Genomic DNA, 20,420 nt, shown 5'->3' on the forward strand with positions numbered 1-20,420 from the left:
AAATACTTTTCTTCCAAATGTTAATACTAATATGATTAACATTTCTTTCAGTAATTGACCTTTCTTCTCATCAACTAAAAAAGGTGGCAACAATATTGGAGGACCTAAAAACAAAGACATGCATAGAAAAGTATGGCAAGTATGGCATGAACTATTAGGTAAAAAAAAAAAAATTCAAAAAATACTGCTCAATTGTAGAATGATGAAACTGGCGTAAACTATGCACAAAGAATTCCTATTTTCATGTCCTCGGCAATCCACCATTTGAGTAGAGAAGCAACAAAATAAAATAAATAATTATACAGATGAAACAATCCCCCTTGACCAACTTGCCAGTGCACACGAAAAAAACAGTCTCTTTCCAGGACCACAACCAAGGTGGACCACACCCACTGCCAATCAACAATAATATTGGCTCAAAAGTGGAATATTCGACAGATGTTGGACAAAAAATGGTTGGGGATGGGGTTTCGACCAAAAGCTTCCAACACAACAAGAAATATCTAAACACAACTATTAAAGGCTTCCATTTCAGTCAATCAACAAAACCCACAGAGAAATTTCGGAAAATACCTTCGTCGAAACCAAATTTTTCCGATTCAAAATATTGTGAATCGACGGAAACCTAGCCGGAAAAGTGACGCCGGAATTGATGGTCCAAACGGTGGGTACTGTCGCCGGTGGGTTCCGTCTCCGGTGGTTCTATCGCCGGCGGGGTCTGGGTCGGTGGCGTCTGCTGCGTCGCTGGCTTGCCGCTGGTTGTCTCGGGTGGTTCGTAGCATCCGTATGGTCCGTATGGAAGGGTTTCAAAAAAGAAGCCATCTAGTTATATAAAACTCACTGTTTTGGATGGTCCAAAACGGTGAGTTTTATATCCTACGTGTCCAATGTGAACACGTAGGATACAAAAATTCCACTTAGGTGGACTTAAGTGAAACGGTTCGTTTCATTCAAATAACGGCAGTTACCAAAAATTAACGGTATGGAGTTTCTAGTAGTTTCGAGTGACCCAAGGACTAAATTTTCGAAAAAAAAAACCCAGGGAGTTTTTAATAAAGGCGCGTTTACCTAAGAATTTTATATACAATTTCCCTTATAAAAAAGATGATTTATATATTCAAGAAATATTTTAGCAATCCACCTAAAGGCGGAGAGAGAGAGCTGAAGAGAGAATGGGGACCAGGACCAATTTCTACAAGAATCCTTCCATAGCCTACAAGAAAGACTTCGGTCTCTCCTCCGTCCTTCAAAACCTTCGAGGTATCGCTTCAATTTCCCACCTAAGCTTTATGTTTGGTTCCAAAAAAAAAAAATGATTAGCCCGGAAAGCAAGATTTTTTTAGAATTCCAATTGGCTTTGACAATACTCATATTCGAGTCTTAGTTCGTTCATTCATTCTATTTCTTCAATTTTCAGCTTACAACATCGCCACCGGCAATGCTGCTCTCGCGGAAGAACAACCTCCGGTTCCGGAAGACGAGAAAAGGGCGTGCCAGAAACGACGCCGTGACCTCGCAGAAGAAAAACCTCCGGAAGACGAGAAAAGGGCGTGTCAGAAACGACGCCGTGACCTGAAACAACAGCGCAATCAAAACCGTGTGATCGAAGAAGGGCCTATGTCTCACGAGGACTACGTCGCAAAAAGAAGGCAAATTCAACCAAAATTCAAACCTTTTTGATCCGTTTGTTTTTGATACTTTGAGCTTTAATTAATGCAAGAGTCCAGTTTGTTACTATATTGCTCATCTAAAAGTGTTTTGTTGATGGTTTTTCAGTTTAGAAATTTAATTCAACTTACTTTTTGCATAAGCAGGAAAGAACTTAGTTCGGCTCAGCCTTACGAGGAATTAACCGCCAATGTTTTGGTAATTATTTTGATGTTTATTTATCTTAAAATTCTGTTTGTTATTGTTCTGAATTTTTGGTTACTCTTTCTTGGCAGGGAAAGTCTAGTTCGGGTGCAAATTTAGTGGAATACGAAAGTAAGCTTTTTCATCGCTTAATGTTATTTGTTTTATCTCTTTGATATGCAGCCAGGTGGGAAATAATTATCATCTGGGATCCACTTGCAATTGTATTGGACTTTCAATATACGGAAGTGAATTCGGTGCTGAAATACTGTATATAGATTTTGTTTCCTGTATTTATTGATTTAGTGAGGGGATACAGAGTAATGTTGCTTCTGTCCAACGATAGGATCATTTTCTATTTATGGGTCAAGATTTAATGTTTCGAGTGGGAAACATTTGTTATTCCTAATGGTTGGAAATCTTGATGAGGAAGATAATGCAAGACATCATAGGATCATTGGAAGATAACAATCTAACTTATTGTGTGAAAATTTTATATGTGACTTCTTATTTGTCAGACAGCATTAATGAGATTTGGGATACAGCTACTTCTTTGAACTAGTTATTATCTCTTGACTCAACCTTGACTGACAAGGTGGATTGTTTTACTGAAGTGGGCACAGTTAGCTGTATTGAACTCAATCAAATGCTTGGTGCTTACCTTTTCTCCCAAGATTCTTTCATATTTATCCTTATTTTAATTAAACTTGTAAGATTTACAACCTGCCATTCATGCCTTAATGGATATTTTCATGATTATTTGTATAATGACTCATGATTCGAATGAAAACTTTGACATATCTCAAAATTGATATTTACAGTGGGTTATACTCACGCTGAACTGTAATATTGTTAATGAAACCCAGGTGATGAAAGTACTTCAGAATGTGGAGAAAAGCAAGATCCTCCAAATTCAGGTTTGTTTCTAAATATCTTGTATTAGCTGCCACTTTATAGCTGCATATAAAAATTCAATTACAAGTAATTCCCATTATTGTAGTGGTATTATCTGACTTGGTTTATAAGATCGAATGAAACATATCCATTCATTGAAAGGTTCTGATTTATAGAGAAATATTAATCTATATAATTGTAACTGGGCTAATCTGTCAGTAAGTTGTTGATGTTCTTTGCTTACTTCTTTATATGCTTCTCTTAGGTCCCATAAAAGAATTTGATCAGGTTAAGAGCAGAAGTGAGCAACGTTTTCCTGATCCAGGAGAGCCCGTTTGTATAGTATGTGGCAGATATGGAGAATATATATGCAATGAGGTGACATATGTGAATGACATATTCCCTTTTTCTAAACTTCTGTTCAGCTCCTCTATGTTTCCTCCCTGTGGAGTCACCTTGTAAACAATGTGTTTCTCTTCTGATAGACCAACGATGACATCTGCAGCATGGACTGTAAAGCAGAGCTGTTGCAAATTCTTGAACTTGATAAGGTGTTTCTCTGTTTAAAAGTTTGTTGTGATATCTTAAGAGTATTTTGCTTCCTGCATGGTTAATCATTGATTTTCTAAATTTCCAGGGGCCCTCAAGTTACCAAATTCCAGATGTCTCCTCATCTGGACTTAAAGGTGCCTTACCATTGCCTGAGTTCGGGGAGGACACCTGGGATTATAACCGCCATTGCTGGTCCAAAAAGAGATCTAGTCTTTGTACTTTTGAATGGTACATTCATTTGCTGAGCAATATTGACATGGATATATATACATACACGTACATATACATACATATATATATATATATATTTCTCAAGCCAAGTACTGGCATTACAGTTGAATCTGTTCTAGGAGAAACTACATTTTGTAAGCATTAGTAACTTTTTTTTTGCTCTTTAACTATATGACTCTAGAGCAGAATGTTGTATATTTCTCAAGCCAAGTACTGGGCATTACAGTTGAATCTGTTCTAGGAGAAACTACATTTTGTTAGCATTAGTATCCTTTTTTTTTGCTATTTAACTATGACTCTAGAGTAGAATGTTGTTGCTCAAAATTGCATACTGACAAGGGAGGAATCATAGATACATGCTTGTGTAACTGCAGAGATATATAGTTCCAGCTCATTCAGTTTGCCTGTATTTACTTCTGATTGTGGATTTTCCATTGTAGTTGGAAATGTCAGAGGCCGGGACACCTTGCTGAAGATTGTTTGGTAATGACGTCTAACAAAGTTCATTATCATTCATTTTGATGAATAATAATTTATTAAAAGAAAAGTGCAAAGCCGCAAGAGAAAATCACCCGAAAGGCATCTACAATCTAAAAACTAAGAAGATCTAAAAGATTTGAAGATGAGCAATTAGGAACATAAACTACTGCTTAATCCAAGAGAGATCTCCAAAAAGTGGCTTTTAAACATAGCACATTGGATTCGTAATCCTCAAAGAGAGGTTGATTCCTTTCTCTCAATATACTCCATATTAAAATAGCAGGAATAACTTTCCAGATGGTGTTTTTGGGATGTCCCCACCCTCTGGTCTTCTAACAATGAAACAACTCTTTTATTAAAAGCCTGCACCTTTTTGGTGCCATGATTCATTTACCTATCCTGTGAGAAAGACATTATTTTGACTTTTTAAAGTCTCTGTTTTTGTCTAGGTGGCAGCAGGGCAAAACAAGTCAAGTTCAATATCCAGAGATCTTCTTGGACTGTACAAAAGGTCTGCAAATACAGTTTCCTCCTCTAGTATTTAAATATATCTGTTGTTTTTCATCATTTGGTCGTTTAGTTGTAGTCAACATCTTTAGTTTACATGTCACTGTTGTCATATATAAAGTATTTCTGTTTTTACATGGTTGGTGTTAGTTTATAGAATTGGTCCTATTTGATGTGTCAAAACTAGCCCTGTTATTATTTTCATATCACAAGGGTTTGGTGTGAAAATCGTGGTGTTCTGAGGGTTTTGTGTGTTTTCATCATGAAGTCGTCATGACGAATCATGCTTGGAAGTGTGCTGAAGTTTATGTAAGCTTTCGTCATGAAGTCGTCATGAATCCATCATGATGATCTAAGTCTGAAAGATTACTCAACCCTGAGGTTAGTTTCGTCAGGAAGCCATCATAAACTCGTCATGACAAAGTAGGTCAAGGAAGGCCTTGGAACTTTTTGTGAGGTTTCATTAGGAAGTCATTATAATAGGTAAACCTAAACTACTAGTAATCGGATAGGAATGTGCTTCAACAGTCATTCATGACGAAGAAGGTCAGGGAAGACCTTAGAACTCTTGGGTTGGTTTTGCCATCACGACTTCAGAATCCCGTCATGATGAAAATCCCTAGACCTTATAAGTGTCAGAGAGTTAGTGATGAAATCCTAACATTTCATCATGATGATGCACAACTGTCGTCATGATGATGCCTTAAAGACCATTTCGTCATGATGACTTTCCACAATCTGCACTAAATCTGAAGGGTTTCTTATGACTTTTGGGCTTCCCTATAAATAGAACATTATGCTATTTTGTTAAGTAAGCAAGGTGATTCAGTTTAACTTAGATTAAGCTCTAGAGGTGTTCTTGCTTTGTTAATTCCAAGAGAAGACGTGTAGTAAGCTTTGAGCTTTCTTGCTTTTGAGATGTTGAGTTTCATACCTCATTCTTTGGGTTTTCCAAAAGAAGATGTGTTAAGCCTTGAGCTTTCCTTCTCTTGAAGTGTTTGTTGATCTAGCCACATCCATCCACTACCTTCATCCACCGCAGGGGCGGAACTAGGATTTATGGAGTGGGGGACGAAATTTTTTTTTTATACATTAGGAATACAGACTTAAATAAATACAAAAGGTCATTGATACATATAATCTTTGTGTATGTGTGTTTGTGCGTGTTTATATAAAATAAAAGCATAGAAGTCTTAAATTTAATCTTATGACATTACAAACATACAATAGTATAAACAAATAGCAAAATAAACTAAACATGATTTATTGGGTCCAAGAAAAAGATACCTTTGAATATGTAGGGAAACTACATAAATGGGGGGGGGGGGGGGTATTTGAAGTTTTTTATTTTTATTTTTTTAATGTTGGAAGAGAGGGCAAAACTTAAAAAAAAAAAAAAAAAAAAAAAAAAAAATTAAAGCGGGACACATATTATTTTGGGGGGGACAAATTTATAAATATACATATTTTAAAACAATTTTTGAAAATTTTGGGGGGACAAATGCCTTGGGTCTGCCCCTGATCCACTGAATAGTCTATTGAAGGGTCGGTGAGGAAATGCACGTGAAGAAGATTGTCGAACTTGGAGGCAAGTAGTGAGCTTGTTGTCGTATGTAGTCTAGGATTTGCAAAAGGAGTTTGTAAGTTTCCTTGTGTCTGTATTATGGATCTTCATCATAGTGATTTTTCTGGTTTGGCTGCCTTGGGGTGGTTTTTCCGTTTGATGTGTTCATTGGATTTTCGCTTCGCAACAAAAATTTATTGTGTTATCATTGTGATGTTGTTCAATTATTGATTGTGTAATATACTGTTTTGGGGTTGGACATGGTCCTTGTGTTCTAACAGTAGGTATAAATAAAAATTGATGGGGGCAATTTATGTTTCGTTTTTGATATTCTTGGGATTTTTTATATTGATTCACATGTATTTGCTGATGAATTAATCTCAGTAAGAAAAAGGATAAAAGAGTTCTGGCTCTTCACCTTGTAGCTTTTGCTCATTTTGTGGAACTGGGATTCAGAGGAGTTTTAGATCATAATTCTGAGTGAATAATATCCAGTGTACCTCGCTGGGAATGCCTTTATTTTGTCCACTATCCAAAAGAAAATGATTATGTGGGGTGGAGGGAGAGATATAAAATGAGTATGTAACTAGTTTAAGGCGTAGCATATATCTCTTCATTCAATTTTTCAGTTATTCTATGTTGTTGAACCTGAGTTTGACATGCAATTTGATTTCATAAGAATAGAAATGCCTATCCTGGTGTTAGTTGGAATTAGTGCTGGAGCCAGGTTTTGTACCTTAGGAGGGGAGGGAGGGAGGAGGGGACGGACTAATATATAGAATGTTGACAAATAAAGAAACAAACATAGAGCCAAGAAATAAGTCTCCTACAATTTTGTTATGTACATGAACCAACGAACTAGCAAAACAGAGAAAATGGAAAAAAAAATTCTCTATCCCAAAACTGAAACCCATGGATATAAAAATTTATCCAATTCTCACTCAACTTTCTTGCATATAGTTTTTATTTTTTGCCTCTCTCTCTTTCTTTTTTCTGGGGGTTATATTTTTGTAAATTTTTCAGTCCCCACAAACCATATCTTCCAACACATGAAAGGAGAATGGTGATGCTACATCTAACATCCACTTTCTTGTTTTCTAGGCACAAGTGGTACCATAAATAACATACAGATCAAAATAAATTAAATAAACTTTTTTTATTTACAAGAGGCTTGATACAGTTCCTAGACACGCTCACACATACACAAATATCTTTTTATGACATTTCCAAATAAAAATTCCTTCTAAAGGCAACCACTTTACATCTTAGTCAATCTTCCTTGAATTGTTATTCTTAAAAAGATTGACTAAATACCATTAATTAATTAAAATAAACGAAGATAGCATAATTGTTGTAGCATTAATTGAAACAAATGAAAACAATTTAATTTTAACAACATTAAATTAGTTTGGGGGTCGTGGCCTACTGATATTTTTGTTCAAGTCCTTTTTTTTTGGTCAAGATTTTTGGGAAGGCCATTTGTATTAGTTTAGGGCGGATTTCTTTCTTCCCCCATTCTGAGAGGTCTTTGGCATGCATACTGAACCTTAGCAATCTTCAATTTGATATGTATGACTAAAGTAATCCAATGAAGTGAACAAGGAGAAAAAAAACTAACTATGTGCAGGTAAAAAAATTAAATATATTTACTTACATGTCAAAAGTAAAACCAGTCTACATTTCTTTGGTGATGGAAACAGAAACATATATTGCTTTCACTAGAAAATACGTAGCAATGCAAACAGAGCAAGATCAAGTGACTCCTCCATATCAATCATCATTTGAACCAATAACCGGTTGCTTAATCTCTTAAATTTTAGTAGCCAACTCCTCAACATGGCCTAAGATAGAGCTGCATGGACCAAAAGGGTCTACGTAATTGGCACCAATTGGTTGGGACTAAGGCTTAGTTGAGTTGAACTATGAGAAATTTGTGCTGTTCTTTTATAATCCCTTTTAATCTAAAGAAGTTTATTGGCTTATATTTCTCTCCTTTATGTTTAAGATCATATAACATGCAAATATGCGATATAGAGTAAACTCAGCATCCTTTTTGGGTATTGTTGTAACTGCAGATGTCACCAGATAGGAAGAAACTTGTCAACTGCAAATTGCAATGCATGCCGCAGCTTATTAGCTTTGGCTACATGCCTTGACTGCAGTACTGTCCTTTGTGACAAGTAAGCAGTAGAATTTAACTCCATCATTTTGCCGTTTATAATATTTTTTATGGAATAGAATGTTCTGTTGCTATGCAATCTGCATTTCTTGGTCCTAGTCCTTCATCATCTAGATTTTTTTATTTTTGTTTTTATGAAGTTTGTTGGACCTAGGGTTGATCAGTTTGACTTACTGTGGATGTTTGACTTTTCATTTGAAACAACTTGAGGTGTTCTTATGTGAGTAAATATGTCAAACTTCTCACTTTACGTTTATGTTATGACATAGTTCTCCAAGATCTCTTGTGTGGGAGCAAGGGTTTGAGAATTGAAAGAAGAAGAAGAAGATAGAGTTGAAAGAAGAGAAAAGAAAACAGTCTTATTTCCTTGATACATTCACCATAGGACATCTACATGTGTGTAATTAGAGAAGTACAATTTCATATGGAAATGCAGTTAATGCAGATTTACAATTATAGAATAAAATTAGATAGGGTTGGCAATTTAACCCACGAACCTGACATGAACATGACACGTAATTTTAGGGTTAGAGTTTAGGTTAAACGGGTTCGGGTCATAAACGGGTCGTTTATGACCCGTTTAATAAACATGTTGTGTTTGGGTTTGACATAAATGGGTTCGCAGGTTAACCGGGTTTGTGGGTTGATACGATTATACAATTTATTTATTTTTTAAAATTTTATTTTTAATTTTTTAAGTAAATTTTAAGTTTAACTTAATTTAGGGTTGACAATTTAATCAGCTACCTGCGAACCCTACACGAACATGTAGTTTTAAGATTAGGATTTAGGTTAAATGGGTTCCGTTTATGACCCGTTTAATAAACGTGTCGTGTTCGGGTTGGCATAAACGGGTTGGCGGGTTAACCGGGTTGACACGAACCTAGCACGTGAACCCGTTTTGCCAGCCCTAAAATTAGATTAAACATTAACTAAGTTTCCTTCTTCGTCACTTCCTCTCAAGATGGGGCAAAGATGTCTCGTATGCTCAACTTGCATAAGGCTGAATGAAGAACACTATTGGGAACTCTATTTGTTGCAACCTTATTGTTGCAATATAATGTCATAGGATCCTTATAGTCATACCCGAGTTCTTTCACTAGAATCTTCAACCATAATAATTCACATATCTTGTGAGCCATGGCTTGAAATTCAGCTTCTGCACTAGATCTAGCAATCATTGACTGTTTCTTACACTAGGTAACTAGATTTTCTCCCACCAAAAGTGCAATATCTTGAATTGGATCTCCAATCCGTAACTTACCTAGCCCAATCTGCATCTGTATAAACTTCTATTTTCATGTGAGCATGTCGGGGAAACAACAACCTTTTTGCCAGTGAAGATTTCAAATATCAAAGTTGTAACACCCTCTTCCCATAGGAAGATGATATTACAGATTGCACAAACAAAAAACATAAGGACATAAGATTCCATAACCTGAAAAGTCAAAGCAAACCAAATGTCTCATAGTAATTACGTTGTAATTCCAGCAACGTGTGGTAAGTTGTGGATTGGATGAATGTGTATGTGTGTGTGCTGTAATTCCAGCAACATGTCAGCGGACATTACTTCAGTGTAAGCCCTACATGTGTCCTATGATTGTATGATTTGGACTATTGGAAAGACAACTCAAAGAGGGTTTATTCGATGATCACTTTGTTGCAAAACATCATTTTGGAAAAAGGCCCTATAGCTACCTTTCTTCGTGACTGCAGCGCTACAGAATTTTCTCCAGCAACCTAATTTTACTAGTTGGCCTCTATGGTGTTATGCAACAAACTCAACTAGTCGTACAACATGTTATCATAATGTCAAGCATTCAGGAAATCATGTAATCATGCTGTTTAGTCCATATCTATGTCGTCTAAGAGAAGAAACAAGATCTAACGGGTTTTCCTTGGTGCTTGCAGCATGTATAGGAAACTCAAACATCAATGATCAAACTTTAATGCCGTTACTCATACTTTAGTAGGTTTCTGTTATGGTTCTCATAATTACATAACTAAATATTAGGCCGTGAACTAGGAGAAATCCAATAGACAAAATCTTTTCCTCTGTGGCAGCAAGAGTTCTCAATTTGCCACTGATTTTGCATGGAAACAGTACTGAAATTTTTTGATTGGCTATATGGAATATGAATTTCAGTTTTCAATAGAGAAGTTTAAGAAAAACCTGGAGAAATCCTACTTGTTTTGGTTGCAGTTGTGAGGGAGTTTGTAGGTTTTTAGGTCTTAGCTTGGAGAGAGAGAGAGAGACAGATGAGGTGTTTTGGGGCTGTAAAGTGACGGCTAAGGGGTGAAATTAGGGTTTTAAGTTGGGTTATAAGCTGGCAGTAGATCAGGTTTAAGTTTCATTGTAAAACTAAACCTCCTTTCTTTTTGAAATAAGTTTGGAAACAACTCCTAGAAAATAGGGAGGAGTTGGCATACAATTAGGGCTTGTTTTAACAAAGAAAACTTTCCTTTTCAGAGAAAAATAAAGGTTTTAGACTTAACAATTATTGCCTTTTTTGTCCTTTATACGTCTTTTTCAGCTCTCTAACATACTCCTTTAAACCCATGAAATTAAAAGAATAATTTAGCAAACAGTTTTTTTTTTTTTTTTTTGATAAGTAATAATTTAGCAAACAGTTACCACACAACAAAATTAAAAAAAATAATAATAATAATAAATAAAGCAGCAACACCATCATAGAACTATCCTAGGAGGTCTAGGGTGTCACAAAAGTATTGTGTAAACTGATTCTATGTGAGACTCCCGGGATGAATGCATAAGCTGGCTCATTGCAGTGATTGCATAAGCAATGTTTGGACAAATGTACGACAAATATATCAACCAGCCAATTAATCATTAATACCTGCCCCTATCGATCAGAGAACTCTCATCACCACTAGAACGACCGCGTCTACCTTGAGTAAGACGACCATGAAGTTGCCAACAAGTCTCTTGAGTATGTCTTGATTTCTAACAGTGATTGCAAACAACTTATCCTTCTGATCCGGAGTAGTTCATTGCTTTTTCGCTATCCCAACTCTTAGAATTTCCTTTTCCAGTGTGGTTAGATGCAGTTATCAAGGCTGATCAGTCCTAGGAAGAAGAGTGGAGTATGACACCTTGGTGACTCTCGTCATTCTGTACATAGGCAAGTGCCTCCCGAGGAGATGGAAGAGGCTCTTTTCCCAAGATCTGAATTCTAGCCTGAGCATATTCAAAATCCAATCCTGCTAGAAATTCATACAACCTTCAACCATTTTCTGAATTTTTATAGCATCGGCACGGAGCCTGGAAGTTTTGATAGTGATCCAGTTGCTACATGCCACTCTCCTTGAGCCATTCCTTGAATCCGAAGTTTCAGTTTGTAGATCTGTGTTGCATTCCCCATTTTGAATAAGGTTTGAACCGTTGTATTCCAAATTTATTTGGCCTCATTGAGAAACAAATATCCCTCACTAATCTTTGGCAGCATTGAATGTAAGAACCACGACATAATAGTAGAATTTTTTGCTTCCAATTTATCATAAGCAAGGTTGTCTAATTTTAGTTCTTGAATTCTATCATTCAAGTATCCCATTTTCCCTCCGCTTTTAATATATAAAAAGAGAATATTGTGACCAAGTAAGATAGTTGAGCCCCTCCAATTTCATGTTGTGATTTGGAGTTTTGGATTTTCACTTTGGTAGGTCACCGTACTCTCTACCTCTTTCTTATGAATTTCTGAGGTCTTATTTATCTCTTACATTTTTAAATTAGACATCCAAACAAAATGTTCTACTACACAAGAACTGGGCTCAATGAAATATTAAAAATAAACTCAATAATATGCATCTTGTATGTAAGCAGCATTATTTTCTATTTCTCCTTTTTTTTTTTTGGTTTGCAGCTGCTCCATATGAATTGTTGTTTAGGGAGACTTACTGTTGTTTGTCTCCAATTGAACCACCTATAATTTGTAGCTGGACTATATGGTGTGTCATTGTCTCCATACCTGGATGACCTATCATGTTTGACTTTCAGTGCTCTGAGAGAGAATTTATTTTTGTATATATAGTGCAGGTCATTTGAACGAGCATATCCAGACGCATCTGTCCCATCGACATTATTATTCCCATAAACTCAAGCGACTAGTGAGTCTGCCTCTCCATGTAGTTACATCTTGAGATGCAAATGCTGCTGTTTCATTTGGAATGTGCATTTAGTTAAGTTGAAAGCTTTTTCTTTGTTTAATATTTCATAATACTTATCAAAAAAAAAAAAAATTCATAATATCTTATAAGGGGACATGATGATGTTATTCTCTATGTGTGCTTAGTGAATTAGTAAATAAAGAAAGTCTCTAATAAGATTTGTGCATGTTGCCAGTAGGAATAAAAATATGAAGACTAAAAATTATATCCCTGCAAGTTCATATTGATTAAGAACCTGCTTTATGCTCCCAAATCAGTATAATAAAATGATTCAGCTTTTCTGTCTTCGTCTTATTCCACAATTTCTGTTTGTTACATGCATTTTCTTTGCCTTCCCCTGAGAAGCTTTGAGGTCAAAATTTTTTTTCTCCCATGCTTCCTTCTGATAGAGTCAGGAAAAGAAGAACAAAAAAAAGGCATTATTTAAGCTGGCTCAAAATCATATATATGTGGCCTAAGAAAAGTCTCTGGTGTGTTCGCACACATGGGCATATATGGTGCTTATTTTTCTAGGGACTGTCTCCTATGATGCTTAATTATGTTAACATTTGATTGACTAGGTAAAATGCTGCAAATCAACGTGCCAGGTGACTGATATTAGAGATCTTTTGGTTTGTCACCACTGTTTCGATAAAGCCTTTGACAAGTTCTATGATATGTACACTGCAACTTGGTATGCAATGTATATTTAATGCAACAATTTACTTTTTCTACACTTTTTTTTTTTATCTGCTGATTTCTACTGCATATGTGGAGAAGGGTCGTTTTGGATGTCTGGACTATCACATAAGTCTGACCTGGATGATATAATGGTCTAGACTATGAATATAATAGGGATTTTGTAGGCCCTTTTTTATTTTTTTTCTTCTTTTTAAGCATCAGCAGTGGTTAATACCTTACCTTTGTTTCTTTTAAACATGAAATTACACTCTCCCCATGTTTCACATCCTTTGATTTATCTATAGCTTGAATATGTTCTTTTGTTTATTCAATGCAGGAAAGGAGCTGGACTTTCTATCATCTGGGGCTCTATTTGCTGTGAAGACCACTTTGCTTGGTAAGTATATAGGTCACCTGTTACTTTCTTTTTTTCTCAAGAATTTTATTATTATTATTATTATTTTTCTGTACCATTGCTGGATAGCTCTGGTTATGGTCTGTACAGGCAACGGGCGGACCTAGCCCTACAAAAAGTTTAAAACATTCCCCCCAAAAAATATCTTTTATGAGGTAGACCCCCCCCCCCCCCCCCCCATACTAAAATTCCTGGTTCTGGCTTTGCAGGCACAGGATGAATTGTTTGAACGCAGATGTAGAAGACAAAGCGTATATTATCAGTCGGAATGCCCAGAAAGACAAGCATGTACAGCTTAGTGACTTCATTTTCTGATGTGGTCGTGAAGGTAAATGACACTACACTTTGATTCTTTGCAACTCTTATTATTTGGTATGTGGAATAGCTATTTCATTAGAAAAATGAATAATTTTTATTCGAAATGGAATAGACATTCTCATGAAAATGATTGTTTGAGAGGAATAGCTAGTCCTCAATTTAAGAAATAATAATTTTTATGAGAATAATTATTCCAAGTGCTCGAGTGTTTGATAAAGATTCTATCCTTATTATATACTCTAACATCAAGGCTATTCTATTCCACGTTCGTTCATTCCTAATCAAAGTTTTTTTTTTTTTAAATGGAATAGTCTTACCAAACATACTTTTATAATATTGGGTGTCTGATTATCATAGCAATATTAGAAAGTTTAAAATCCAATGTCTACATGTGTTGAAAAGCTTTGTTGTGCATTGAATCTCAAAATTGGTGCCATTCTATTGTAGGTATTTGTGCAATTATGCTGACGCCTGGGTATGATATAGTGGGGGATTTATTCCTTATTCCTAACATTTTCTCATATGCTGGCACAGCTAATGTGGACGATTTCTCTGTTGATTTACGTCTGACGTATGGATTGGAACCCCAGGCTTGTGCAACCATGGAGATGCTGAATCTTGCCCACCTCAAGCTCTATTCACGAGTCTGTCATATAAATCTTTCAGAAATCGAATGTACATTTCTTGTTTTTTTTTTTTTTTTTTTTTTTTTTTTGAGAGGGTCGGGGGAGATTGAGAGAGTCTTCTGCATTATATAGTTAACATTTAGTGCAAAGAGTTCCACCTATGAAGCCTAAGAGCATTTACATCTTGCTTAGCAAATTTACTCTTCATTTTAGCTAAAAATCACTTTTTTCAAAGCACCTTCTTCTAGCTCTTTATTTTAACTATTTACTTTCAATATTCTACTTAAATATTCATTTTCAAGATTTTCTTTATTCTTTTTTTGAGAGGAGAAAGAATGTTAGAAAAATTTTAATGCCTTTTTTTTTTTTTAAACACTCATCAAATTTGATGGCCATTATAGTAGCTCACTAAATATTTCAGACTTCGAAACACATTTTGGAGCGAAGTGTTGGTGGAGGTGCGTTTTCAAATGAGAGTTGGTAATATGCATGGTAGTTTGCAGTTTAGCAATAGCCAACATTACTCCTTTTGCATAAGCCCATTGGTGTACTTGTGCCCTCTGTTAGTTCAGTGTTAGCAATTGGAATACCAATTTTCAACAGAAGTAACAAAGCATAAACAGCATTATTAGCCTAAACGTAAAGAGGGTTGGAAACCACTTGTATTGCAACTATGCAAAGGGTAATGGTACAATATAATTTAAGTGCTACATGTATATATAAAGAATAATATGCAGATGCATATAATGACATGTTCAATGTCCTTGATAAAATTTAGAAAATAAAACAATTTTACTTAATAAACTGAAAATGTCAAACAAAAGAAATTAGCCTTTAGGACATAAACTAATGTCAGGTTTGTGGGTCATGTTAAAAATTTACAATCTTAAATGTCGTGTGTTGGGTTCAGGTTATGTTGAGGGATGTGTATAAAATTATGGACAAAGTTTTACTTCAAACTGGGTTAGATGAATTTTCTTCAACCTAGTATATAAAAGTGACATGTGTCCATTTTTTTAATAACATGTGAAATGTATATGAGTTTTTAATAAAATTTATTTCAATTTTGTCTCTGGTATTAAAAAAATATATGCATCTCACATGTTAAGGGACACATGTCATTTTTATATACACATGGAATTGACCCGTTTAATTAAATAGGTCGAGTTAAAGTTGACATATATAGTTTTATACTTATACCTTACACGAAGGTCAGTAAATTGTGAAGAGAAATGCTAACGATGGTTTTCCCAAATTTTCCTTCCCGAATGAGTTGGAACCAACGTGGCATAAGCCACATCTGTGTAAAAGAATAAAAATCAAGGCCTTTTTGGGAAAATGCAACTCCAATAAAACAAAAAATCTCCTTTTTTTTAAAAAAAAAGATAAAGAAACATCTCTACCACATTATTACTTCAGATCGACTCTAGATGAAGACAAAGCTAGGGTTTTGATTCGGCTTCACTTGTGTACGGGACCCAGATCAAACTGCTGTTTTTGGAGCCAAACCTCGAGATCTAATAGAGTGGTTTGAGAGAGAGCCGGAGCCAAACCGCCACCGTCTTTTAGGCAAAACCCCCGTTGGACTCAAACCTCCGTTGTTACCGAACCCAAACCGCTAGCTTCTTCTGAACAAAACCTACACCGGACCCAAACCATCGTCGTTTCCGAACACAGTCAATCGACGCCAGTGAGTTTCGTCATCACCGTCACCGACTGAGAGAGAGAGCACTGAGAGGGAGAGGGAGAGAGCGTCTGAGAGACGTTTGAGACGGAGAGAGAGGGCGAGGGAAAACGGGAGAGAAGCGCGCAAAGAGAGAGAGAGAGAGAGAGAGAGAGAAATAATTCAAATAAAAATTTTGGCATATTTTGACAGCAAGAAAACTACAAAAAAAAAGTAAAATAAATAAAGATGCCAAAAAGGCTTTAATTTTTAGAGAAATGCTATAGTGCAATAAAAAGACCATTCTTGCTCCATAAAAGTCATAGGTGGCAAGAGGCCATAGGTCCCATTTATAGTTGCTGTGGCCCTACTCACTGTTGGGCCCTGTGGCCTCTTGCCACTTAAAACTTTTATGGACCAAAAATAATCTTTTTATTGCATCATAGTATATCTCTAATTTTTATTCTCGTAAACAGTTCCAGCTCATTGGGGAAGAAAAAATTGGGAAAAACCAGCCGGATCCTAGCATTTCTCATTGTGAAATGACGAGAGTAACACCACGGATAGTGAAATGGCAAACCGACGTACCGAAGTCCGAGTCCATACCGCATAAGGACTCGCCCATTTAAGTAGCCCGAATTCGCCGAGTTTTATTACCCAGCATTATTCACGTAGAAACGGCAAGTAAGGCCCTCTCCCTTCTTCTTGATTTTCCAAATATCTGTTTCTTTTTCCCATTTTATTAATCGATTTGTTATTTGAAGAACAATCCCCAAATTTGAACCCTAATATATGTAGCCCGTGTTTGGTTGGCTGTGCGGAATTGTGTTTGTCTTGGAATTCCCTTGCCGCTGACTGTAAAATTATTGCATATTTTCAAGGGATTGTGGGTTTTACATGCACAATTTTCCTGAATCTAAATTCATATTCAAATCCAAAATTGTTAAGTAGTTACGAATTATCTGCAGGTAAATTCGTAAATTAAGCAGTTATGGGAGGTCATGGAGGTCTGAACATTCTCCCGCAGAAGAGGTGGAATGTGTACAATTACGAAAACCGAGAGAAAGTCCGGCTAGATGAGGAGGCAGCGGCGAAAGAAGAGCAGCTGAAGCGCGAACAGGCGAGGAAGCGCGACGCAGAGTTCCGTCTCGAGCAGCTGCGAACTGCCCGTGGCTTGGCTCCGGTGATCGAGGCTGCGGAACCCAATGTCGCGGAGCCCAATGACGTGGAGCCCAATAACGTGGAGCCCAAGTCTGGTCATCTTAACCTGTTTGAGGGAATTAAGATTTTCGACCCGATTATGTTAGAGAAGGAGGAAGGTGGTGAAAGTGATGGGTTTAAGAAGAAGAAGAAGATGAAGAGAGAGGTGGCGGAGCAGAAGGTTGTGGGGCCGGAGGATGAGAAGTATAGGTTAGGTTATGGGGTTGCGGGGAAAGGAGTTAAGCTGCCGTGGTATCTTGAAAGGCGGAGCAATGATGGGAATTGTGAGAGCGGTAGGGATGATGGGTCGGCGAGAGGAGTGAAGGAGAAGGGAATGAAGAGTGGGAAGAAGACATTAGAGGAGTTGAGGGAGGAGCGGTTGAAAAGAGAGAAGCGGGAGAAGGAGAGGGAACGGGCCTTAGTGGTGGATAAAAGTCGAAGAGATGGAGCTGGTTTCAGGGACAGAGGGTTTTCCAGGAGGTGAGCTTGCAGCATTCTTGTTATATACTTGTGATGTTTATTAAAACTTGATGTAAATATTGCCAGATTTTTTAGAAGTTGGATTGGCTGTCATGTGTTTGCTGTATCTGTAACAGCAGCTTTCCTATGCTTTATGAATATTGGATTGATAGATTCATGAGGAAGAAAGAATTTAATCCAATAAATTAGTATTTGATTTTCCCTTGGGACACATTGGTGTGTTGCATTAAGAATTATGAAGCTTGTGTTAGTACTCCATCTGTGTTGCAGGGTTATGCCGCCTTAACATGTTCTAGTGCAAGTCCAGAAATTTCCTCCAAATTAGGTTGGAGGGTTTCTCCAACCAAGTCTATAAAATTGTCATATATCCTTTGAGCATGTGAATAGTACATACTTTGTCAATAGTTCTATTAAAAAACTATGTGATTCTCACATGCTAATTAAAACATAATGAGCTTCTCATATGTTGAAGGACACATGACAGTTTTATAGACTGGGTTGGAGGATTCTAGAAGAAATTTTTGTCCAGTATTATCTAGTACCAAAGCATACTAATGATGTTACTATCAACTCATTTTTAGTCAATGATGATTATCAACTCATGTTTAGTCAATGAATCTGTGGAGACAGAAGAAATATAAGGATACAAGGGAAACAAATGGGGGACATAAAAGGAACTATAAGGTCTCTTTATCTTTCTCTTCTGCCACTCCCATTTGTGGGTTCATTTTAGTAGTATCAGCATACTTAAATTGAATTCTAAGTCGTAGTTAACTTTTGTTTGCAATAATGATACTCGAAGCTAACTTTTTCGGTGTTAACTTGGAAAAAAGGAAACACTGTTCTGTGTACATGGTTTGTATATCTCACAGACTTCAAAGTTAACTTTTGTTTGCAATACTGATACCAATTTATGTCATAGTCAATATACATGGAATTGTTCTTGATGTAGACCAAAGGTCTTGGGTGCACAACGATATCTACCTTTGTTACAGGGGGTACTTGAGATGATGTTACTGCTTCTCCAGGAATTGTTAAAAGTATGCACCTTGTTGTAATATTATTGCAGCTGAGTGGCATCCTGAATTCACTTTTACTGTGGTGTAGTTGTTATTGGGCACGATTACAGCTAAGTTTTTCTTTTTTCTTTCTTCTTTTTTTTTTTTTTTTTTTGTTTCTCCCTTCCATTTTTATGAAGTAAGTTGGTCTAAAATTTTTGGTTTGCTGAAGAAAAATTCAAATTTCTTCATTGACGGAGTCCGTTAAGAAAGAGAAGAGTCCCATTGGAAATTTTGAGACCTCTAGTATTACAATATCAGATAACCACAATAATCAACAATGCTCTCTCTCTCTCTCTCTCTATCAACTTGAGGGAAAAAAAATGGAAAAATAAAAGAAGATAAAGAAGGGGCAGTCAATCTTTTTGTGTCATGACTAGGAAGTAACCAAGTTAATGCATTTTTAAAGATACTAGGCTTGTTATTCTTGTGAATTATATTTTATTGTACATCTATTTATTTAAATAGAAATTTTTTCTGCTTAGTACGTTGCCTCATCTATTATATAAATCTATGGCAATTGTACTTGCCTCATCTAATAGTACGTTGAAGGAAGGAGAGGGATGTGGGGGATTCTGAAATCTTTATGATGATTTATGATCATAGTTGTTAAATTCTTTTGCTATTAGAGACCAGTGACTGTTGCATGTCGAAGGTTTTCTCACTCTTGGCACCAAATAATGATTTGCATTTATATTCTTCAAGAGTGGCTGTAATCGGAAATTTCTGCTGTGGTTAGTGTTGTCGAAGAGGAACTTGACTTTGTAATGCCCATAGTTTATGTTTCTAATTGATTTACTTCGTACGAGTGATTAATTATGCATATTTATTTGATTTAACGTAGACTTTGGGCACGAGAAATGCTTTAGAATTTCCTTGCGAATTGATTCGCTAGTTTTGTCATGCATAAAATCAATTAGATTTATATACTTACGTTTTGGGAAACTTAGATCTTGTGTTTTTATTGTCAGACTAAGATCATCCTTCGTACGAATTTTAGTAAAGTTATAAAATAGGATTGTTACAACTGTCCATCAATTTTATTAGCAAATGCCCTTCTTTCTTTCGATTCAGATGCGATAATTGCTTAAGCTTTTGGGTCGTTGCTTTAAGAGTATTGCTTCATATGCTTTAAGAGTACCTCTCGTTTTGTACATATGCTTTAGGAGTTATGTAAATTATTATTCACAAGCTTTTCTCTCTTTGAGGAGAAGCTCCATTGGTCACAAAAGAAAAGAAAAACACTTTCCTGGGTGTTTCTTAAATTTCTCAAGCATATTCGCTTCACTTTTTTCATACGTCCTGCAAATTTGGGAGCCCTTCCAACTAACCAACCAACTCACCTGGCCCCTGGCAGCCAAATGACCCAAATCAAGCTTCCTTCTTCCCAACAGCTTCCTCATCATTTTCCCTACATTTAAGGATTCAAATTACTTTTTGATTTCCCATGTCAAAATACACCTCAATAGTTTTCCTTAATCATTCTTTATATCATTAAAATATTTGTTTTTTTTAATTATATTATATATATATATATATATATATATATATATATAT

At 36.1% G+C, this 20,420-nt stretch overlaps 2 protein-coding genes across 4 annotated transcripts; both read left to right on the forward strand.

Annotated features, from left to right (window-relative positions):
- The first annotated feature begins 1,099 nt into the window (after positions 1-1,099).
- Positions 1,100-14,645, forward strand: LOC132174928 (uncharacterized). Of its 3 annotated transcripts, none has more exons than XM_059586681.2 (16): positions 1,100-1,260; positions 1,418-1,649; positions 1,815-1,866; positions 1,944-1,983; positions 2,718-2,768; positions 3,011-3,123; positions 3,231-3,296; positions 3,383-3,525; positions 3,969-4,011; positions 4,458-4,519; positions 8,155-8,259; positions 12,308-12,383; positions 13,004-13,116; positions 13,441-13,500; positions 13,728-13,846; positions 14,371-14,645. In XM_059586681.2, the coding sequence occupies exons 1-15, from the start codon at positions 1,173-1,175 to the stop codon at positions 13,831-13,833; spliced, it is 1,350 nt and encodes a 449-aa protein (XP_059442664.2). In that variant the 5' UTR covers positions 1,100-1,172; the 3' UTR covers positions 13,834-13,846; positions 14,371-14,645. The 3 variants fall into 3 exon arrangements, with proteins under 3 accessions (XP_059442664.2, XP_059442666.2, XP_059442667.2); XM_059586683.2 differs by having other exon boundaries at positions 14,284-14,373; XM_059586684.2 differs by lacking the exons at positions 13,004-13,116; positions 14,371-14,645 and having other exon boundaries at positions 13,728-13,819.
- A 2,008-nt stretch (positions 14,646-16,653) lies between these two features.
- LOC132175630 (leukocyte receptor cluster-like protein) lies at positions 16,654-18,016 on the forward strand. Its single transcript, XM_059587630.2, has 2 exons — positions 16,654-16,809; positions 17,094-18,016. Exon 2 carries the CDS (start codon positions 17,117-17,119, stop codon positions 17,807-17,809), a length of 693 nt encoding a protein of 230 aa, XP_059443613.1. The 5' UTR covers positions 16,654-16,809; positions 17,094-17,116; the 3' UTR covers positions 17,810-18,016.
- The last annotated feature ends 2,404 nt before the right edge of the window (positions 18,017-20,420 follow it).

Source organism: Corylus avellana, chromosome 3, assembly GCF_965113065.1.
Source record: "Corylus avellana chromosome 3, dhCorAvel1.hap1.2, whole genome shotgun sequence".
In the NCBI taxonomy this organism is placed as follows: domain Eukaryota; kingdom Viridiplantae; phylum Streptophyta; class Magnoliopsida; order Fagales; family Betulaceae; genus Corylus; species Corylus avellana.

Coding starts and splice junctions, on each gene's coding strand:
- LOC132174928 (XM_059586681.2), top strand. CDS start 1,173: ATGGGGACCAGGACCAATTTCTACAAGAATCCTTCCATAGCCTACAAG. Junction 1,261..1,417: donor CGTCCTTCAAAACCTTCGAG/GTATCGCTTCAA, acceptor TTCAATTTTCAG/CTTACAACATCGCCACCGGC. Junction 12,384..13,003: donor CCCATAAACTCAAGCGACTA/GTGAGTCTGCCT, acceptor TTGATTGACTAG/GTAAAATGCTGCAAATCAAC.
- LOC132175630 (XM_059587630.2), top strand. CDS start 17,117: ATGGGAGGTCATGGAGGTCTGAACATTCTCCCGCAGAAGAGGTGGAAT.